Genomic DNA, 18,162 nt, shown 5'->3' on the forward strand with positions numbered 1-18,162 from the left:
AACTCCTCTACCAGTGTGTGTGTGTGGTTTCATTTGATTCGCTTCAAGTGAAAGTTTCAATCAAACCACCTCAGGTATGAGAGTTTCACTACTATTTCATATATTTAAGTGCCACACCCTGGAGGCTTTTTTGTCCTTGTAGCAGTGCGCTTGTGTAGTCTGGACTTAATAGTGTTCTCATTGTTATTACCACGCCTGTCGACGTCATTCTCTCCCCCCTGCCAAAAAACACAAGTCTCTGGCATGAGAGAGGGTCCCATACACACACACACACACACACACACACACACACACACACACATACAGAGAGAGAGAGGAACAGCAACTGAGGCAAAAACAGATGACACTCTCTAGAAAAATCCTGCCTTTTGAAGCCTTTTGGGAGAGTCTGCTCAAAGTTAAAAGTTAGATACGTGTTATCTGGAAATGCTTGAGTGCCCTCTGTAGATACAAAACAACTGTGGTGGGTGGTTCTTTTTTTTTTTTGGAAACTAACATTTGAATAGTGTCCCTGACGCAGGGTGGTGTTATTAATGTCTGGGTGTAGCCTGCTGCAGCACAAATATGCAATAACAAAGCCAGTGGACGCATGCCTGGAGTGCTATCAGGTTGGCCCTGTGTCACAGTATTGTCTCATTTATTGATGAGGAACATCAGTTACTACGGCAACATCTGCTGTGTGGCATACAAATCATCAATTAAAGCACAAAGTGAAAACTACTCATTTATTTATGCACATTCATGAGTAAATATGTTTTTACCATCACATTATTCTTATTTTTGCCAGCAGTCTGACTTCACTGTTCCCAAATGCCTGATAAAACTTTTCTTTTTCACATATTCACTCTTTTCCTCCAGCCTGGAACTTTTTATGTGTGAGCTACATGGTGTGAACTGCCTTTCCCACAAGAGCTAACGTCAAACAGACGCTAACCAACCTCCCAGTAAATAGTTCACATCATCAGAGCAGAGGAGAAGGAGTTTCATTGGCTCAATTAGGTTTGAAGCATGTTGTTAAACAGATGTTTTTGTACTCGACTGTCACGGCTAACCTTTAGCGAAGCGGTCTTCGAGGACCTGGAGCAGCTCAGCCCACTAAGGACACCCATATGAGCCGACTTTCCACTGCAGTGATTTCATCAGTAATGAGGCACTATAAGCTGCAGATGTTGTGTCAAACTCTCCAGCAGGAACCATGGCAACAGGATGAACACACACAGAGGACCTTGCCCAAGGTGATCCAAACAGTCCTGTATGTGCTGACTGTGTGCCAAACTAGCTTTCGTTTCTCAGGCATTGTTAACATAATACCCTGACTTGAGAAGTTGAGACAATTCTGGCTGTTGTAGTTTATAGATTAGAAACATATTTAGTTTCACACATGCAATCCTCATGTCTGTAAATGATGGTTTCTTTTAATTTTGATGTTTCGATTTCAGCTTCACCGATTTTACAGGATTTCCAGCAGGACAAAACAATTCAGAGAAAATGCTTCAGGGACAATCAACTATGTACCACTGCAGTTATTTCCAAGTTTTTCAATACATAAAAAAAAAAAAAAAAAGCTAAAGAAATGTTTAAAAGTGGGCCCAGTCAGTTTTTCTTTTAAAAAAAGGGGCTGTTTAACATGGCAAGAATGACAAGGACAGGAAAACAGTGCAGAGCAGCTCAACATGTAAGAATATCACTGTGTGCACAAACAACTGTGTTTATTAACTACAGCACAACACTCTCAGTCAGGTGCATCACTATCTGTTTGGTCACCAAATTAAATCACCAGGTAGTGATGATGCGGTAAAACAAGTCTTTCCAAAGAGAGTTTAAAACAAGGAGACAAAACGTCTGCCCCTTTGAATAAATCTTCAGTTCCTTTGTCTCATCTCTATCCTTTTTCCTCCTTTGGTTCTGTCTACTCATTTCTCTTTTCACTCCTCCGTCCCTCTGTGAATTAGGTGATGTAGATGCGATGAAAGTCGTTGGCTCCAAAGGCACAGTTGCACTTGGGGCACTTCCTCTGCCGGGTGTCGTAACGCATCTTGAGACATTCGTAGCAGAACACGTGGAAACACTTGGTGAGCACCGTCTCCTTGTCTCGTGTGTTGCAGCAGGGGCAGCGCAGCTTGGCCTGGAGACAGATAAATATATTATATTTGAGCCAAATGTTTCCTTGCCAACACTGTTATTACCCCGATCCACCGTTTGGTATTACAGTTAACATTTGAGGGTGTAACGAGGAAGATTCTTGATATCCCGAAGGCACAATGTGGAGGTTTGAGCTCACTTTCTGGCTCATACACATGAATGAAAAACTGACCTTTTTCAGCCAATCAAGCTAATTACAAAATGTGTAGTATTCTGCACTACGACATATTACATTTTCACTAACTCTGTCTGCAACAGTCCACTGCAGATTGTGCCAGAAAGCTGTTGGTATTTTTATTACTCCCTCGCTGCTAACAGAAGTTGATTAAAGTCATAAATTTCTCTGCACAAGACCTGTGTTCTCTCTTTCTCACCTTGTACTGGTTGATCTCCTCCTGCAGGATCTCATCAGCATCAGAGTAAACCTCCACCTTTTTCTGTTTCTCCAGCTTCCGTCTCAACCTGGACAGATCCTCCTAGAAGAAAAACAGAAAAAGATAGTTTGAGACAGACTCCGCATTAGATCTTCTGACTTCAGGGGTTTAGATACTTTGGAGTGACATCCCTCAACATACCTGTGCTCGTTTCAGGTTGCTGCTCTCCCTCTCCCGGGCAGTGCGGTTCTCAGCCACAGAGACCTGGATCTCCTTAAGCTTGGCCTGCGTGTGCTCCAGCTGCACCTTCAGGTCCTCTGCCAGCTGGGCAGCCTCCACCGCCTGCAGCAGGGAAGGAACCGGACGCACTCAATAAAAAAACAACCTAATGATGAGATTCCTGAGCTGTAAAGTGGCGGGGGTACAGTAAGCTTGGATAAAACCTGACACACAGAGTCTGTTCTTTGTGCTTTTGAGATCCAGCCCTGCACTACGGTAACTCAAACAACAGCACCTTTTTGCGTGTTTTAACCTATTTGCTGGAGATTGTGTATGTTTTCCATCTCTGACAACCATTTTCCACATAGTACCATGTTTTTCAGAACCTCTTCATGGCTCCCAGGCAATGACTGGTTTCAGTTAAAGTCAGCAGCCACTTTTGTGTTTTCTGTTAGGTTTTCATTTGATTATTTACGGTTGTTCCTACTAGTTTAAATAAAATCAAATGTGCAAAAAAGAATTCAAGCAGTATATTTGCGTAAGTAAGAAGATGACCTCAGAAGCCTCAGGACTCCAGACTAACTTTTTTTTAACTGTCCCGAAAAACAGTTTTAACCATCTTGAAGTAAAGTTAAACCGTTCCAAACATGTTGTTTCTTTACTTTACTATCATTTATCATTTTTAGTTAAAATGTTAGCATTATACATACAATACATCCAAAAATGCCTTTTGTCCTGTTGGTATTGTCCCCGCGACGATGGGTCGATAGAAATTTTGACTAGAGACCTGTCTGGTGGGCAGAGTGGCAGAATGGCAGTCTTTTTTTATAATTACTATTATTTTTTGTCCTTTTTCAGCCTTTTTCACAGCTTTAATATACAATTCAACTGAAGAGTGACAGCAAATGGGATGAGAGAGAGAGAGGGGGGGGGATGAAGCAGCAAAGGGCCACTTGTGGGATTTGAACCCTGGGCCGCTACAGCAAGGACACAGCCTCTGTGCATGGGGTGCACGCTTTACCAGCTGCATGCAAACAGACAACTACAACAGCAGCCGTTGCAAAGACAACCAGGTCGCTCTCAGACAAAACAGCATAGTAAAAAAACAAGGTTTAAAGGGAACCAACAAACGCCAGTCCAGCCTGCATTATATAACCATTGCATGGTGCAATCAACATTTACTTTGTAATTATATGTTCAAGCAAAAAACTTGTTTATTGCCAGTTAAACTAATTGAAAAAATTGAAAAGTGTGGGAATCAGGACAGATGGTGGGTTTAATTTGCAAACAATGAAGCTCATTAATGCAATGTTTTGTGGAAACAACCCCATAAATGCTGGATGTCATAACTTTTCACAAGCACCTGAACACACCATAACGATGATGTGCATGAATACGACTTTTGGCACCTGCTATTGCAGCATCATAAGAGGATCTGCTCTTATGACGCTGCTTGTCGTTTCTGTTCTGACATCATCTGGGAGCAATCAAATCATCCAGTAATTAGCAAATGTTAACTGACAATATGATCAATGGCTCGTCTCGTCTTACCTTCCTCTTGTTGAGTTCTAGTGCTTGTGTCCGGACAGACAGCTCTTTCTCCAGAGCAGCGAGCGTGCTCTGGAGGACGCCTTCTTTTTCTTCAAGCTTCTGCACAACTAACAGCTGGGCATCCACCTGGAGAGTGACAGCACAGTTAATACTTCACTTTCCCCACACAAGGAAAATCCATCAGTGTTACATTTTCCAGGTTAAGAAATTACACGTCACCTGGGTTTTGAATGTGAGAACTTGGTCAGCCAACTCTTCTTTCTCCTCTTTCAGCAGCTTGTAGATCTGGTTGGATTTGATTCGCTCACTCATCAGCTTGAAATTGGCATCATCCTTCTCCCGTAACTGCTGCAGCAGCCGGCTGTTCTGTTCCTGCATGTCCTCGAAGGCCTGGCCCGTTACATCCATCTCGCTCAGCAGGGCTTCCTCCTCCTCGAGAGACACAGGTGCCAAAATCAACGATATTGGATTAAAAACAGGGGGGTCCTAACGTCATCACCATTTGGAGATATTTATATAAAGTACGTGTTGGGGCTGTGCAGCACAGTTGGAGAAGTTTTAATTCGAAGTCATATTTCGCCAATACTACCATGCTTCTTTCTAGATAATGATCCGAAGACAACTCAAACTAATCCATGTGTAGGAAATAAAAATGTTTGCATGTTTCCAATTTTTTTTTTTTTTTTTCCCCAGATTTAATGAGGAATCACCAGAAGTTCTCTTCCTAACTTCTTCCTTATTGCTTCTACATAAACTACAACATATCATTTCTACACAACAAGAATATCTGATCATTTGGCTCACCAAAGTACTACAATTCTTTAAATTAAAAAGCATCATATCAACCTGAATCAATAATACAGTTCCAACTCTTTTGTATCTTTTGGTACGAAGAATCACAGATGTTCAAAGTTGTTAAAGTTTAGTGTGCTGTCGTCACATAAACTGATGTGATTCATTACACCTTCATTGGCCTATTTATGACTCTGCATCTCAAGGTGCAATCGCACCTGGTCTGTTTTCTATCCTACAAATGTAGCTCCAAATTTTACTTTGCTGTGTTTGCTTCATTTTGGTTCACTCACAAGCCTATGAGGGCCTATAAACAACAGTCACATGAACTCACAAGTAGCTTGTTTATTGGATAGTTTTGGCAATCTGTCATCCTACGCAGTTAAATTCTGGCAGCCAGAAACTGAGGGGAACAAATCAAACACATCTGAGTCCAAAACTGTTTAGTTGCTGCATTTTAACTTCATACATGATATGACTGCACAAGTAAAGAGCAGAATCCGTCAGTATCAGTCAGGACTGTGTTTTGCCTTCTTTTAATTATGTTCTGCTAGACCTCCCAAGCATGAGGAGCTGCAGGCGTTCAGATCTCAACATCTGTCTGCTTTAAGCTCATAAAATGGTATGGAACAACAGTTAAACAACTTAAAACAAGGTCATTACACTTTTATATTTGGGTGTAATTTCCTGCATTTAATTTAATTACAGTCTCAGTGCTAATGAAAAGAGACCTGCATTCTTTAGGTGGTCTCAGGGCAGTTACTTGCTCTGCGCCAGAGTTCATAAACTCAATGAGCAAAAGCTCAAGACTCCTCCTGTGACTTTGGAGATAATATGATTCATATTAACTGATAAGCCCCTAAGACTGATCATATCCAATGTAGCACTGAGGTCAACAGCTGAATGAATAAGTATCATCGTGACATTATTACATTTTCTAATGTGGGTGTATCCACTAAACACACTACTCAGGTTTTAGAATTATAGTGGCATTGTTTAACCAACACTTGACCCCAGTCAGTTCATGGTTTTCATATTTTCCCATCTTGTGACAATCTGCTCTTTTTTTCCCTCAATTTTTTGACGTACTTCGAATGAAATTCCTGAAGAGCACCTCAACATTTACAAAACAGTGAAGCCAAGTGAGTGAGCTCAGATGTGACAGTGTTACTTTCAATTTATAAGAGTGGCTCACCCAAAAAGAGTTTTTAGTTCACTTCTATTTTTTTCCCTTAAATGCAAACATGATTGTTTCATAGCATCTCACTCCTTCTCTCTGCTAGCAGGTTCAGAAAGCGGTGTAAATTTAGCAAGACTACAAAGATATTGACGCGGTTTCAAGCAGAAAACAAGTGTTTCAAAATTATCAGCCCATTTCCTAAGAGTGAAGATAATAATTAAAACAAAAGAAGGACACCGTCATAGCAAGAATGCGATTAGGGTTGATTTTTGCATGTAAAAGGTTAAGGAAATTAGTCAGAAACCCGGATTCTGGGTAAGTCGTTTTCTTTTTCACTCTTTCTAAAAACACTGTTGCCATGCTTCCAGCTTTTGAGCGTCACAAGATTTATAACTGACATTTAAGACAGAAACAGCAGGAAAAAGAAAACATCCCAAAAACATGAAAAACAAATTAAAAATTCCAAGTTCTTGAAAAATGTTTTTAAAAAAGGCAATACTACAATGTGCTAGCATTAACTCAACCAGCTGATCAGATTTAAATTCCAGCCCAGAGCGTCAGCTTTCAATTCCTCTTTTTGTGTCTAAGATTAGGAGTTGCTCTTTCTTAGGCAAATGTGGTACTCATTGCACTACTTTTATTATTAACACAGCTGGCTGGTTTGTATTCATATCTGGTGCAGTCCCGAAGGGTTAAAACTGCCATTTTTTCAAACAGAGGTGATGATTCATGCCTCTTAAATTCTTCCGGAAAAAAAATAAATAAATAAATAAAAAATCCACCCTCAGGTAAAAGCTGACAATAATAATACACTACTGGAAAATAAAGGAAAAATATGAAGAGGCTGTTGTTTCTTTCCCTTGTTAAAGCACAGATGTAGCATGTTCAGCCTGCTGTCCGAGTTGCTACTCCACTCACATGCACCAATAAGTGGGGCTGAATGATACGGTATAAAAAAAATCATATTACAATGACAGATAATATAATTGCTATATGAATCATGATTTGTGGGAATGATTAATTTGCATCACAATTTTCATTTTCACTGAAAAACTATAAAATCACGATGATGTCGCAATGGCCGGGGTCTGTTTCAATCAAACATGTTTGCTTAAATCTGGAGACCAAGGCATCTTCAGCAGCAATGCTTCATTATAATACTGTTTCGTCAGATGTTTCACTTATTATTATTTTTTTAGTTAAATTGTAGCTCTGCTTGGACATATTACAAATTTGATGATATTAACACTTAATTAAAAAAAAGACAAACACCTGCTTAGTGGCAGCCAGTTTCTTCTGCAGATGTTCAATGGTCTCTTCAGCCACTCGGATCTTCCTGAGGGCATCTTCATCAGCCAGCTTCTTGCTTTCCTTCCTCTCCCTCTCCTCCAGCTCTCGCACTCGCATCCTCAACTCATCCACCTGGGTAGTTTGAGAAAGGGTTGGGCATTGTATTTAACTTGTATTTCTCTTTAAATATTTTGTTGTTAACAGCTACTAAAGACATTTTTTCTCACATGCAAAAAAAGAAATGTGCAAAAGTATGACGGAAGGACGACTAACCAAAGAACAAACCTCAGCTTTAGATTTGCGTTCAGCTGCCATGAGCTGCACTTTGTCCCTCTGCTCCTTTGGAGCCGACTTATACATGTCCAATAAGAGCTTCATCTCTTTCTGGGACTCCTGGGCTTTCCTGAGGGGTTAAAGAAGACAAAGAGATCACATTAACATTAGCAATCTCGTCATTAGCCGAGTGTCTCTATATTACATTTTGTGTGATTACAGCCAAACATTTTGTTGCTGTTATGATAGTGCACTTGAGTAGAAGGGGGATGTACTTGAGTTCTACTCTGAGCATCTTCAGTGTGTCCGAGTCCTTCCTCTTCAGCTCGTCGCTGCGCTGCCTCTCTCTCTCACGCTCCCTCTCTCGTTCTCGCTCGGCCTCCCTCTCCCTTTCTCTCTCCCGGGCACGCTGCCTCTCCAGTTCCTTCCTCCTCTCCTCTTCCTCTTCCTGGTCCTCGTCCTCCTCTTTCTTCACATCCAAGCTGTCGCTCGTCGACTCTTCTAGAATCAGAACCCCCGTGTCGCCACTCTGGCAACGCAACTGTTGATAAAGAAGAAATACTTTTTCAGAATTACTATATTTTACTGATAATGATACATAAAGTGACATAGGTTAGAGGAAATCCATCACTACTGATGGTTGCTAAGAACTCTGAATGAAACACAGCAATATTTGTCAGTGAATCACGTCATCTACCTTATTGATCTCCATTTGTGTTTCCCGCAACTTCCGCTTGTAGCGTTGCACGTCACCTTTCAGCTGCAGGTTGTGGTTCTGAAGGCTGCTGATTAAGTGTCGCATCTCCCTGTTAATTGGTCCTGAGAAAGCAGAGACAAAGGATGAGAGACAGATATATTCAGAGCCGACTCTGAGTCAACCTGTGGTTTCGTTCTGAGTCATTCAACGTTTTCTGTTGCTGTAAATGATGAACTCAAGTGCACAGGGCATGACATGCGCTGTTCCCCTTAAGACATATCTGTTCTAACAGATGGTAAAAACTTAATACTGCTGATTAGTGTGTTGTTATTCATACTCAAGTTACCGTACTTTACGTTAATGAGTTTGCTCTGATGACATACATAATCTATCTCTAAATACAGGCATAGATTTACAAATATTTACAATTAAGGTATATTGTAATGCACCACACCATGGCATGACTTCTCGAACCCTCTTCAAAGCCTCCTAATAGATGTGAAGATGTGTTTCTTACCTGCTTGCTCATTGGCTGCCAGGTTCTGCTCAAACTCGATGCGCAGCATCTCGTACTCTTTGCGCACCTGGGCCAGGGTATCCTCCAGCTGGATGACCTCAGTCCGCAGCTTCTTCTGAAAGGACAGCTCATCACTCTGAAAAGTTGAGAAGAGAAAGATTGTCGACATTATTGCCAAGCAGTGGCAGTAATGCACATGTCCAGGTTTATGTTACAAGGACAAAAGACAGTAAAGACAAACAGTATGGAAACATTGGCGACAGTCAAGTTTTAATAATTAAAGATATCATGAATTAATTAACACTTATTTTTTCTTATGAGATCAACCTTTTTGCATTGAAATTTACCTCCATGTGCTCAATCTGACGGAGGTGGGCGTTCTTGGCAGTGAGCAGAAGGGCCCGCGCCTCATCCAGCTGAGTTTTTACACCTAGAGACTCATTGTACAGCAGGGAGAACTGGGACTGCAGACATTTGTACTCTAGAGTCTCCTTCACAACCTCTTCTGGAATATTCCGCAAGTCCATCTGAAAAATCAGGAGATGATATTGAAGCCACAGGTTGAAAAAATGACTCTTCTCTAGAATATTAAATGGGTTCTTGATAATGACGTGTAGCTACAAATGGTTCTCATCCAACAGTTGGAGATACCGATAACTTTACCTTGAGCTTCTCGCTCTCTCTCACAGCCTCCTGGAGTTCCACCTGCAGTTTCTCCAACTCTGCCATACGGCTATTGGCCAACTCCTGGTTGTGCTCCAACTCTGCATTGAGACTCTCAAACTACGACAGAAATGAACAGGTTATAAATAGGAGAATTGGGCATGGTATAAAAACACTGTGTTGCCAGGACAAACTGGCATCTGAGATATAAATATATAATTACATATGCAAAACAAAATCAACTTGGAAAGGGGCGTCACCTTCTGAATGTTTAGTGTGATCTGGCCTCCAGGTAGTCCACCTGAGCTTCCAGTGCTGCTGTATCCAGATTTTAGCTGCAGACAGCAAACACAGAACACAGATAAAGAAATAAGCACAAACACGTGAGAAAAGCAACACACATCCTATGACGTCACACAGATAATGCTTATTCTCTACACGTACAGATAGCTGATGCAAATAATGGACAGCAAGATGTGCATCAATAAGAGCAGCTGGCATGGCGCGCACTGATGCTCAGCGCCTTATCACTGTCAACTCATGTATACGAGAGAAACAACAGCATGAGCTTACGCCTCCTGGACAGATAAAAAGCACACACCCACTAAATCAAGAGGCACAGATACAACTGCTGTACACAGAAACATTCACACAAACATACCTGCTCCATGGCCTCTGCCAGATGTTTGTTGAGCTTTTGTTCTCTAGTGCGGAGTTTCTCAATGTCCCACTGCAGGTCCTCCACCGTTGTCTCCATCTCAGACACCTTGGTCTCGGAGCTGGTCACCTTGTCCACCAACTCATTGTACTGCAATAAGGACATGACAACAGCTGTGTCAGCAGTGACAAGAATACACCAAAAGCAATAGCTACATACACACATTTTTACAGTTTTGTCATTCACATACTCTGACTATTTCTGACACTCAAATGCACAAATATTCTCCACCCAATAACAGTGCCAAGGACACTGTACCTCCATGGACATCTTGTGGTGTCTGCCCTGCAGGAGAGTGGCAAGGTCTCGCAGTCGAATGTTCTCCTCCCAAAGATCGTGGTTCACGCTGACGATGTCAGACTGGCTATCGTCCTCACATGCTGCCAATGAAAATAGTTGTGTCAAATTAGATTGGAGCTAACAAAGCTCCAAAAGACCCTGCTAACATTATGTACACCAGCAACTTGTAATAACATAAAACCCACTTAGTAGCAAGTAATTAGTTAGTTAGTAACAAGCATGTTTCCACAGTTACCTGCAGCCTGGACCTGCTTGCACATGTCATCGATGCGGCTGTGCAGCCTGTCAAAGACACAAACCAGGCAGGCGATGGCTTCCTTGCTGAACTGCATGCGGTCTTGGAGGTGCAGGGTGAGCTCCTCCTCGCTGCTGTGCTCCAGCGTGGTCAGGAAACCCTTGGCATTCTCACTTAGGGGAGGAGGGGGTGGCGATGCATCTGAACACAGCAAGTGGTTATGTGTGAGGTTGGTCACAATCAGTGTTACTTTACAGTAGCTGGAAATTTTCAAAGACTCTATCAAAACATGAAAGGAATACCTTTATCACACTGCTCAAATGTTTTCACTTGTCTCTAAAGACATTTTCATATTCAGTAATATTGTTACCATCTCAAAACCCCTTGAGGTAAACTTTTATCTGTGAAAGTGGGCTATATAAATAAAACTTGACCAGCCCTCTGCATTTTCCTTCATGTTGACAGCAGGTGTTGTCACTTTAATTGTTTGCACATCTAATCACTTTAATCAAACTACGACTCCATCAGATGTTTAATTGGTATTTTGCAGCACATACATGCTGTTTGCGTTACATCCACCCTTATGTATAAGCAATAAATGATTGTTTTGAAGCAGTGTTTTTGCAAAAGTTGCAAAACATTAACAACTTCAAACAGTAGCTAACTTATAGAAAGACAGGGTTTTAAGATGAATACAGACGGGGGCTCATATTATAACAGAATGTGGGATCATTTCCATGTATTCACTTTCTTCCAATTTCTATCAATATAAAATAAAGTTATATTCGGGCTGAACAATATTCAAAATAAATCATATTGCGATTATTTTGAGAGATATTGCGATTCACATGCAGGTGTCATTTTTGCATTTTATTTTCACTGAAAAATATCAAAATAATGTTGATGTGATTTTTGCTGGGGGGTGTACCAAACAAACATGTTTCCTTACATCTGAAGAATATGATTTGTGGACCGGGTCATCTTTGTAGCATCACAATGCTTAATTTGTACTGTTATTTTGTGACCACTTCTGCCTTTTACATAAAATTGCACCTACTGCGATTTTGGATATTGCACTTGGACATATTGTGGTTTTGATAAAATTTCAATTATTAGTTAAGCCCTAATCAGGTTACAGCTTCGAGCGTCAAATTACTGCAGTCCGTAAATGCAGTCAGTGATGGAGCAGCTTGGTCAGAAAAAACCCTGCTAACCTGAAGCTGAGTCCTGTGGCGGCTCTGTGGGCGTCAGCAACTCTTCTGATCCAGTAGGAGGAGGGGGCTGCGGCTGCTCCTCCTGACGCTCCTCCTGACGCTCCTCCTGCTGCTGTTCTGCCTGCTCCCCCTCATTCTGGGCCTCTGGGAGTGGAGGTGGAGGCACAGCAGACGTTGGCGAGGTCATATTGACAACGTCTTCCTCCATTGGCGTAGGGTCAGGGAGGGGGGCCGAGGGTGGTGCAGGAATAGGCTTCACAGGAGCTTCAGGCTCAATACGTTTGCGTAGAACATGCACAGTCTCTTCCAACTGCAAATCAGAAACACACGTATTGAAAGGAGTGTTCAAAAAGTTTTACCATGGGTATATTTTCTGTACAACAAGTCAGAATTTTTAAGATATTTTACTACTTTCCCTACCATTGCAGCGATGCTGACTGAACACAGTGCAAGTTAAAGCAGAAAATTAGATAACATTTACATGAGTTTTATTTGCTGATGTTAAATGTTTGATGGTTTTGACAGACATTTTTTACACTACGTTTTTGCTTAAATTACAACTGGGGGAGTTACTACAATTAGGTTAAAAACAATGTAATAAAATGTGCAGAAGTACCTGCGACCAGTAGCGGTTGACAATCAGCAGGGTGGTGTCATCAGTGGCTTGTCTCTTCTCCAACTTTTCAATTTTCTCTCGTAACTCATCCTCCATTGCCTGTCTCTGCTCCAAGCGCTCACACAGCTTCTTATTCTTGAACTGGAGAACCTTCATGTCCATTTCCTCCTGCACAGAACAAATACGGACAGCAAGGTGAGGAAAGTTAGAGATCCTAACTGTTGTTGGATAAAAAATATTTGAGATGAGCTACAATGTCATCTTGATCTTGGTGGTAGTAAATTAACTGCAAATAATGAGGGTAAACACCAAACGACTGACCGTAGAAGAGACTCCAGCTATGCGTATGGGCTCGATGAGAGTGGTGGTGGTCTTCTCCTCCTTTTTGCTTTTCTTCTCAGGTGGGCCAGGGGGGCTGTCCCCTCCCGAGGGACGTTTTCCTCCCCCCGCACCTGACATCTTTGCTTCCCCTGCAAGAGAACACACATGACATGAGATAATTGCTTTGACACAACATTAAGAAACAATGAATTAGTTTGAAAATGGAGAACTCATTCATTTGATGACAGCTAATGTTAGCTTATGTTACAAGCGCAGGGCCACTGATTTTAACTGGCTCAGAATACTGCTCTTGCGGTGTTCATATAAAAATACTTGTCATGAACAGCTATGCTAACTCTTATTAAACAAGCCCTTGCTGGAAAAGCTTACGACAATTTGTATTTAGCAATTTTGCCAAGATTAACGCACATTAGCAAGCCGGCTAACGCTAGCGATGCTAATGCTAACGTAAATTCTGTGAGAGCTGTTAAGCTAAACGGCGCTCTTTGTCCGGCCTATTTAATGACTGACGGTCAGTATTTTTACTAATTGACCATCACTACACGCATAAGATATTATGTGAGGCAACTCTAGATGCACATACGTGTATAATTCGTTTTCTATCAAATAGAACCGATACAAACCTTCACAAGAAGCGATTGAAAATGTAACTCAGGGCATCAAGGGAAGTTACCGGAAATGACGACAAAGTACTTCCGCATAGTACAAAAAATCAACAAATAACCAAATAAATAAACATCAAATTAACTAATTTATGGAGAACATTTGCTTTAAAATGTAGCCACTTGGACTTAATGTCTACAAAAAAAACGGGAAAAGATTTAAAAAAACAAACTATTTTTACAGCCACGCTGCAACCTTCACTCCGGCCTCACGGGGGCGGTACTGCCACACTCTATGATAACCATGCAGGCTAGAGGCAGTTTCGAGGAATGTGACCAGAATGTAAACAGTGCTCGGATGCTAGCTAAGGGTTGTTAACATTATCGGTAGCTAACTTTGATATTGTTGTCGTTTACACGCATAACGTTATGGCTCCCTGAAAGATTCCTCGAGCTGAGATGGCATTATTATAAAATACTTGGCCGTCTTCCTCTCCTTCTTGTCTTTTGATTACTGCTTACATGGTGAGTAGCCTCCTGTGCGGTCAGTGAACCTGCTGCTGCAGCAAGGCCAGATCGAGGACACAGCTAGCTGCTGTCATGATGGATCAAGGGCAAATATCTAGCTAAATAACAGTAGAGAGGACAGAGATGTGTTTGCGGCAATCAAATCGCAAAAATGTCTTGCTAACTCGAAGCAATACAAAACACTTCCTTGTATTGAATTAGCTCAGTAACTTAGTTCCTATTTCAAGTCATGCAGCACTGTTACAGAGTGACCTATGTGAGTGACCGTTTGTTGTTGTTGTTGTTGTTATAGATTAATATACTGTCATCATGACCAAAGACATCGTCGTTGGAGATGAACTACCTGACTGGGTGGGGGCTAAGGAGTTTTACCAGAAGTATGACCCCAAGGAGGTGATTGGCAGGTGGGTCCAACAAAAATAACCAAAAACGTAACCTCTGTTTTCTGTTCTGGTGATTAAAAACCCCATGTTGTGTTTTTATTTCACATTAATGGCATCTCAGGGGGGTGAGCAGTGTGGTGCGCAGGTGTGTGCACAGACACACAGGTCAGGAGCTGGCAGTTAAGATCATTGAGATCACAGCGGAGAAGATGACCGCTCAGCAGCTGGAGGAGGTGAAGACTTCTACGCTGAAGGAGATCCAAGTCCTCAACATGGTGAAGGGACATTCCTCAATCAGTATGTTCGGCTCTTTTTGACCACAAGACACTTTAATTCCCTTGTTCTTGAGAGACAAAAGTGTTGAAACTGTGTTATGCTTTGTTTCTTTTAGTTACTCTCATTGATTCCTATGAATCCACAACATTCATATTTTTGGTGTTTGACCTGTGAGTATTACAACAAATAATTTGCCCATAACATGTGACTGTTCATTTTCCCATTAGAAGATGGTATCAATCGCTTGTTTTCATTTACAGCATGAGACGTGGAGAGCTGTTTGACTACCTCACAGAAAAAGTTACCTTGAGTGAGAAGGAAACCAGGTGAGCTCCACCATCGACGCCATCAGATCATTTAATCTGTAGCCACTCATATCATTAGAGCGGGGTATTGCCCCTGATTTCCTGAATTGATTCAATTCTGATTCACAAGGTCCCCATTCAATAAAATTCAATATCGATTTAGTGAGAGATATTTCAGTTACAATACCAATTTTTCTTGGATATGAAGGAGATTTTGAGAGAACTTATGCTGTAAATTGCTATAAAGAATCCCTGTAACCTGGTACATAATTAAAAGTAGTAATGTTTACATTAAGATTTGTGGTTAAAATCTGCTAGTGACAAATTTTTAGCATCGAATTATTAAAAATGCTGTAGTGAAAGGAAAGACAAGGTAATGACAGATGGAGGCTTATGTATTTAAACAAAGAAAATAAGAGATAAAATAAAATTTCCCATTTTAAACAATCTTCCTGGAATATAGATTTCTGAGTTTAAAAGGTGTGTTACATGTACACCACAAGGTTGATGTGGTACCAACATTGTGGTACAAATATCCGCCACAATCAGTTTGGCAGATGACATTCAGAGATTTACTCGCCAGACAAAATAATCTACTCTTTAAATTTCTGCTGAACATTTTTTTAAATGTACTCTGATTTTATGGTGAGTTGAATGTGTTTTTAAAATGATGTCACTCTCCATTTACTTTAGTATAAAGAAAACCAGCTTTTAGAGTCTTTTTAAACAAGCTTCAAGCACAACACAGACAAAACTTAAAGGTTATCTTCTGAACATCGCTCATCAAATTCCAGGACTCTGCAAATTGATCTTCTCGAGGTTTTGAGAATAAAGTTAACCTGCCTGGGAATAAGAACCGTGAAAAACTGATGTGTTTTTTAAAAACCGTTGCTCTACACAGGAGTATGGTGCGAGCTCTGCTGGAGGCCGTGCAGTACCTCCACTCCCTCAACATCGTCCACCGTGACTTGAAACCTGAGAATATTCTCCTCGATGATCAGGGACACATCAAACTGTCTGACTTTGGTTTCTCAGTGCAGCTACAGCCTGGAGACAAACTTCGAGGTAGCGTAGTATCAAATGAAACAGACGGTCAATGTTAAGTATCTGTTTAGATATGTAAATGTTTTGTATAGACACAGTTTAAAATGATCTGTTTTTGTCTTTTGTTTTAATTAGAGCTTTGTGGGACGCCTGGTTATTTGGCTCCTGAAATACTGAAATGTTCGATGGATGAAATGCACCCAGGTTATGGCCAAGAAGTCGATCTGTAAGTCTTTTTATCAGTATACATTTGTGTCAGTGTACATTTACAAAGCATGATCCAGAGTTTTTTTCCTGAATTTTAGTTCTAATTCTTGCTCACTTGTTTTGATGCATGTGTTGGAAAGCTGGGCATGTGGCGTGATCCTTTTCACCCTACTGGCTGGCTCTCCACCATTCTGGCATCGCAAGCAGATGCTGATGCTGAGGATGATCATGGAGGGTCGCTATCAGTTCAGCTCCCCAGAGTGGGACGACCGGTCTGACACTGTGAAAGACCTGGTAAGACTGATAAACCTTAGAAAACTGAAATTACAACACATTCAATTACACCTTAATTTGAATTAAGACACAGCAATTCTTCAGCATAAATGGAAATGTAATTTTTTTTAAAGACAAAATCATGAGGTCAGACCATAAAATTTACAATCATTTTGCTGCTCAGATATCCAGGCTGCTGGTGGTGGACCCAGTTGTCCGTCTCACAGCTGAGCAAGCCTTAGCACATCCCTTCTTCAGACTGTACCAGAAGGAGGACGTGCGCCTCTTCAGTCCCAGAAAGACATTTAGGGTGAGTCACAGTAATGTGACATATTTGGCTTTTAAAAATGTAAGCCTTAAAAAAAAAAAGTGTATATCCTTGTCCACTGTCCTTTCTCATCCTCTCAGGTGCTGATAGTCACTGTGCTGGCCTGCATCAGGATGTACAGCCGTTACCGCAGGGCTCGCCCGCTGACTCGCGAGGTGCTGGCCAGAGATCCCTACTCCCTCCGTGGAGTCCGCAAACTCATCGACGGCTGCGCCTTCCGCATCTACGGTCACTGGGTGAAGAAAGGGGAGCAGCAGAACCGAGCCGCCCTCTTTCAGAATACTGCTAAGATCATGCTGCTGGGCCTGGAGGACTTTGAAACATAAAAGGTCAACCTCATTCCTAACCATAATGTTTTTTTTTTTCATTTAAACATCTGCATGTGTTGTCATGTTTGTCCTGTCACATTGCTGTGTTTAATTTTAAGATGTGGAATTCAGGGACCGGGATGTTTGTATGCCTTAATGTGCACCGTGGCTCTGCAAGTTAAAGATCAGCATGCACAACTTAATGTTCCTTATCTGCCCTTTAATCAAAGCCTGTGGCTGTTTGAGACTCGTCTTGTCAGGTCATCGTGTTTGCAGTGCCAGTTTGCAGTAGAGGACATATTGCACAATCGTTTGATAAAATAAGTCACATAAAAGTACTTTATGTATATTTAGCATTTTACCTGTTGGTCGTCTGTTATAACTGAGGTGTTTCTAAGCACTGTGTGGCTGAAATGACCATTAAAGCACTGTGATTAATTATGTATAGGATAATTATGTATTCTAAAGACGCTCAGATTTATTGGATGGTTTTTGGTAGATGATATTTAGCTTTCCTGCATGCAGACATTCCTCAGTGAGTAGGAAAATCACTTACCCTAACTGTGAAGACCATCTGTGGCTGAATTTCCTGTTAAAACTAACCAACACCATTCCCTACTCAGTTCATTCTTCGGTTTAATATGTGGCACTTTTTCATGAAAGTGCCTGCCTGAGAAATGTGCAGTAATCGTACCAATGCAGATATGAATTGTACTGTATACAAAGGTTTTATTGACAATAAAACTAAAGTTTGAGTTTGAATTGACTTGAGTGCTTATTGAAAT

General features: G+C 41.2%; 2 protein-coding genes across 4 annotated transcripts; one reads left to right on the top strand and one right to left on the bottom strand.

The window, feature by feature from the left end:
* Window positions 1-1,395: 1,395 nt before the first annotated feature.
* rnf40 (ring finger protein 40) lies at window positions 1,396-13,806 on the bottom strand. 3 transcript variants are annotated; one of them, XM_073489092.1, is made up of 20 exons: window positions 13,747-13,806; window positions 13,103-13,251; window positions 12,782-12,949; window positions 12,166-12,475; window positions 10,952-11,152; window positions 10,675-10,796; window positions 10,360-10,506; window positions 9,959-10,033; window positions 9,699-9,818; window positions 9,383-9,562; window positions 9,036-9,171; window positions 8,519-8,640; window positions 8,097-8,362; window positions 7,834-7,951; window positions 7,531-7,680; window positions 4,506-4,718; window positions 4,287-4,412; window positions 2,718-2,858; window positions 2,517-2,618; window positions 1,396-2,125 (listed from the first exon to the last, which is right to left on the bottom strand). In XM_073489092.1, exons 2-20 carry the CDS (start codon window positions 13,238-13,240, stop codon window positions 1,949-1,951), a joined length of 3,012 nt encoding a protein of 1,003 aa, XP_073345193.1. In that variant the 5' UTR covers window positions 13,241-13,251; window positions 13,747-13,806; the 3' UTR covers window positions 1,396-1,948. The 3 variants fall into 3 exon arrangements, with proteins under 3 accessions (XP_073345193.1, XP_073345192.1, XP_073345191.1); XM_073489091.1 differs by having other exon boundaries at window positions 1,847-2,125; window positions 4,506-4,715; window positions 7,822-7,951; XM_073489090.1 differs by having other exon boundaries at window positions 1,847-2,125; window positions 7,822-7,951.
* Window positions 13,807-14,044: 238 nt separating this feature from the next.
* phkg2 (phosphorylase kinase, gamma 2 (testis)) lies at window positions 14,045-18,139 on the top strand. Its single transcript, XM_073489093.1, has 10 exons — window positions 14,045-14,250; window positions 14,546-14,657; window positions 14,758-14,933; window positions 15,028-15,082; window positions 15,173-15,238; window positions 16,119-16,282; window positions 16,397-16,487; window positions 16,609-16,762; window positions 16,926-17,051; window positions 17,150-18,139. The coding sequence occupies exons 2-10, from the start codon at window positions 14,563-14,565 to the stop codon at window positions 17,393-17,395; spliced, it is 1,173 nt and encodes a 390-aa protein (XP_073345194.1). The 5' UTR covers window positions 14,045-14,250; window positions 14,546-14,562; the 3' UTR covers window positions 17,396-18,139.
* Window positions 18,140-18,162: the final 23 nt, after the last annotated feature.

Source organism: Pagrus major, chromosome 20 (genome assembly GCF_040436345.1).
Source record: "Pagrus major chromosome 20, Pma_NU_1.0".
In the NCBI taxonomy this organism is placed as follows: domain Eukaryota; kingdom Metazoa; phylum Chordata; class Actinopteri; order Spariformes; family Sparidae; genus Pagrus; species Pagrus major.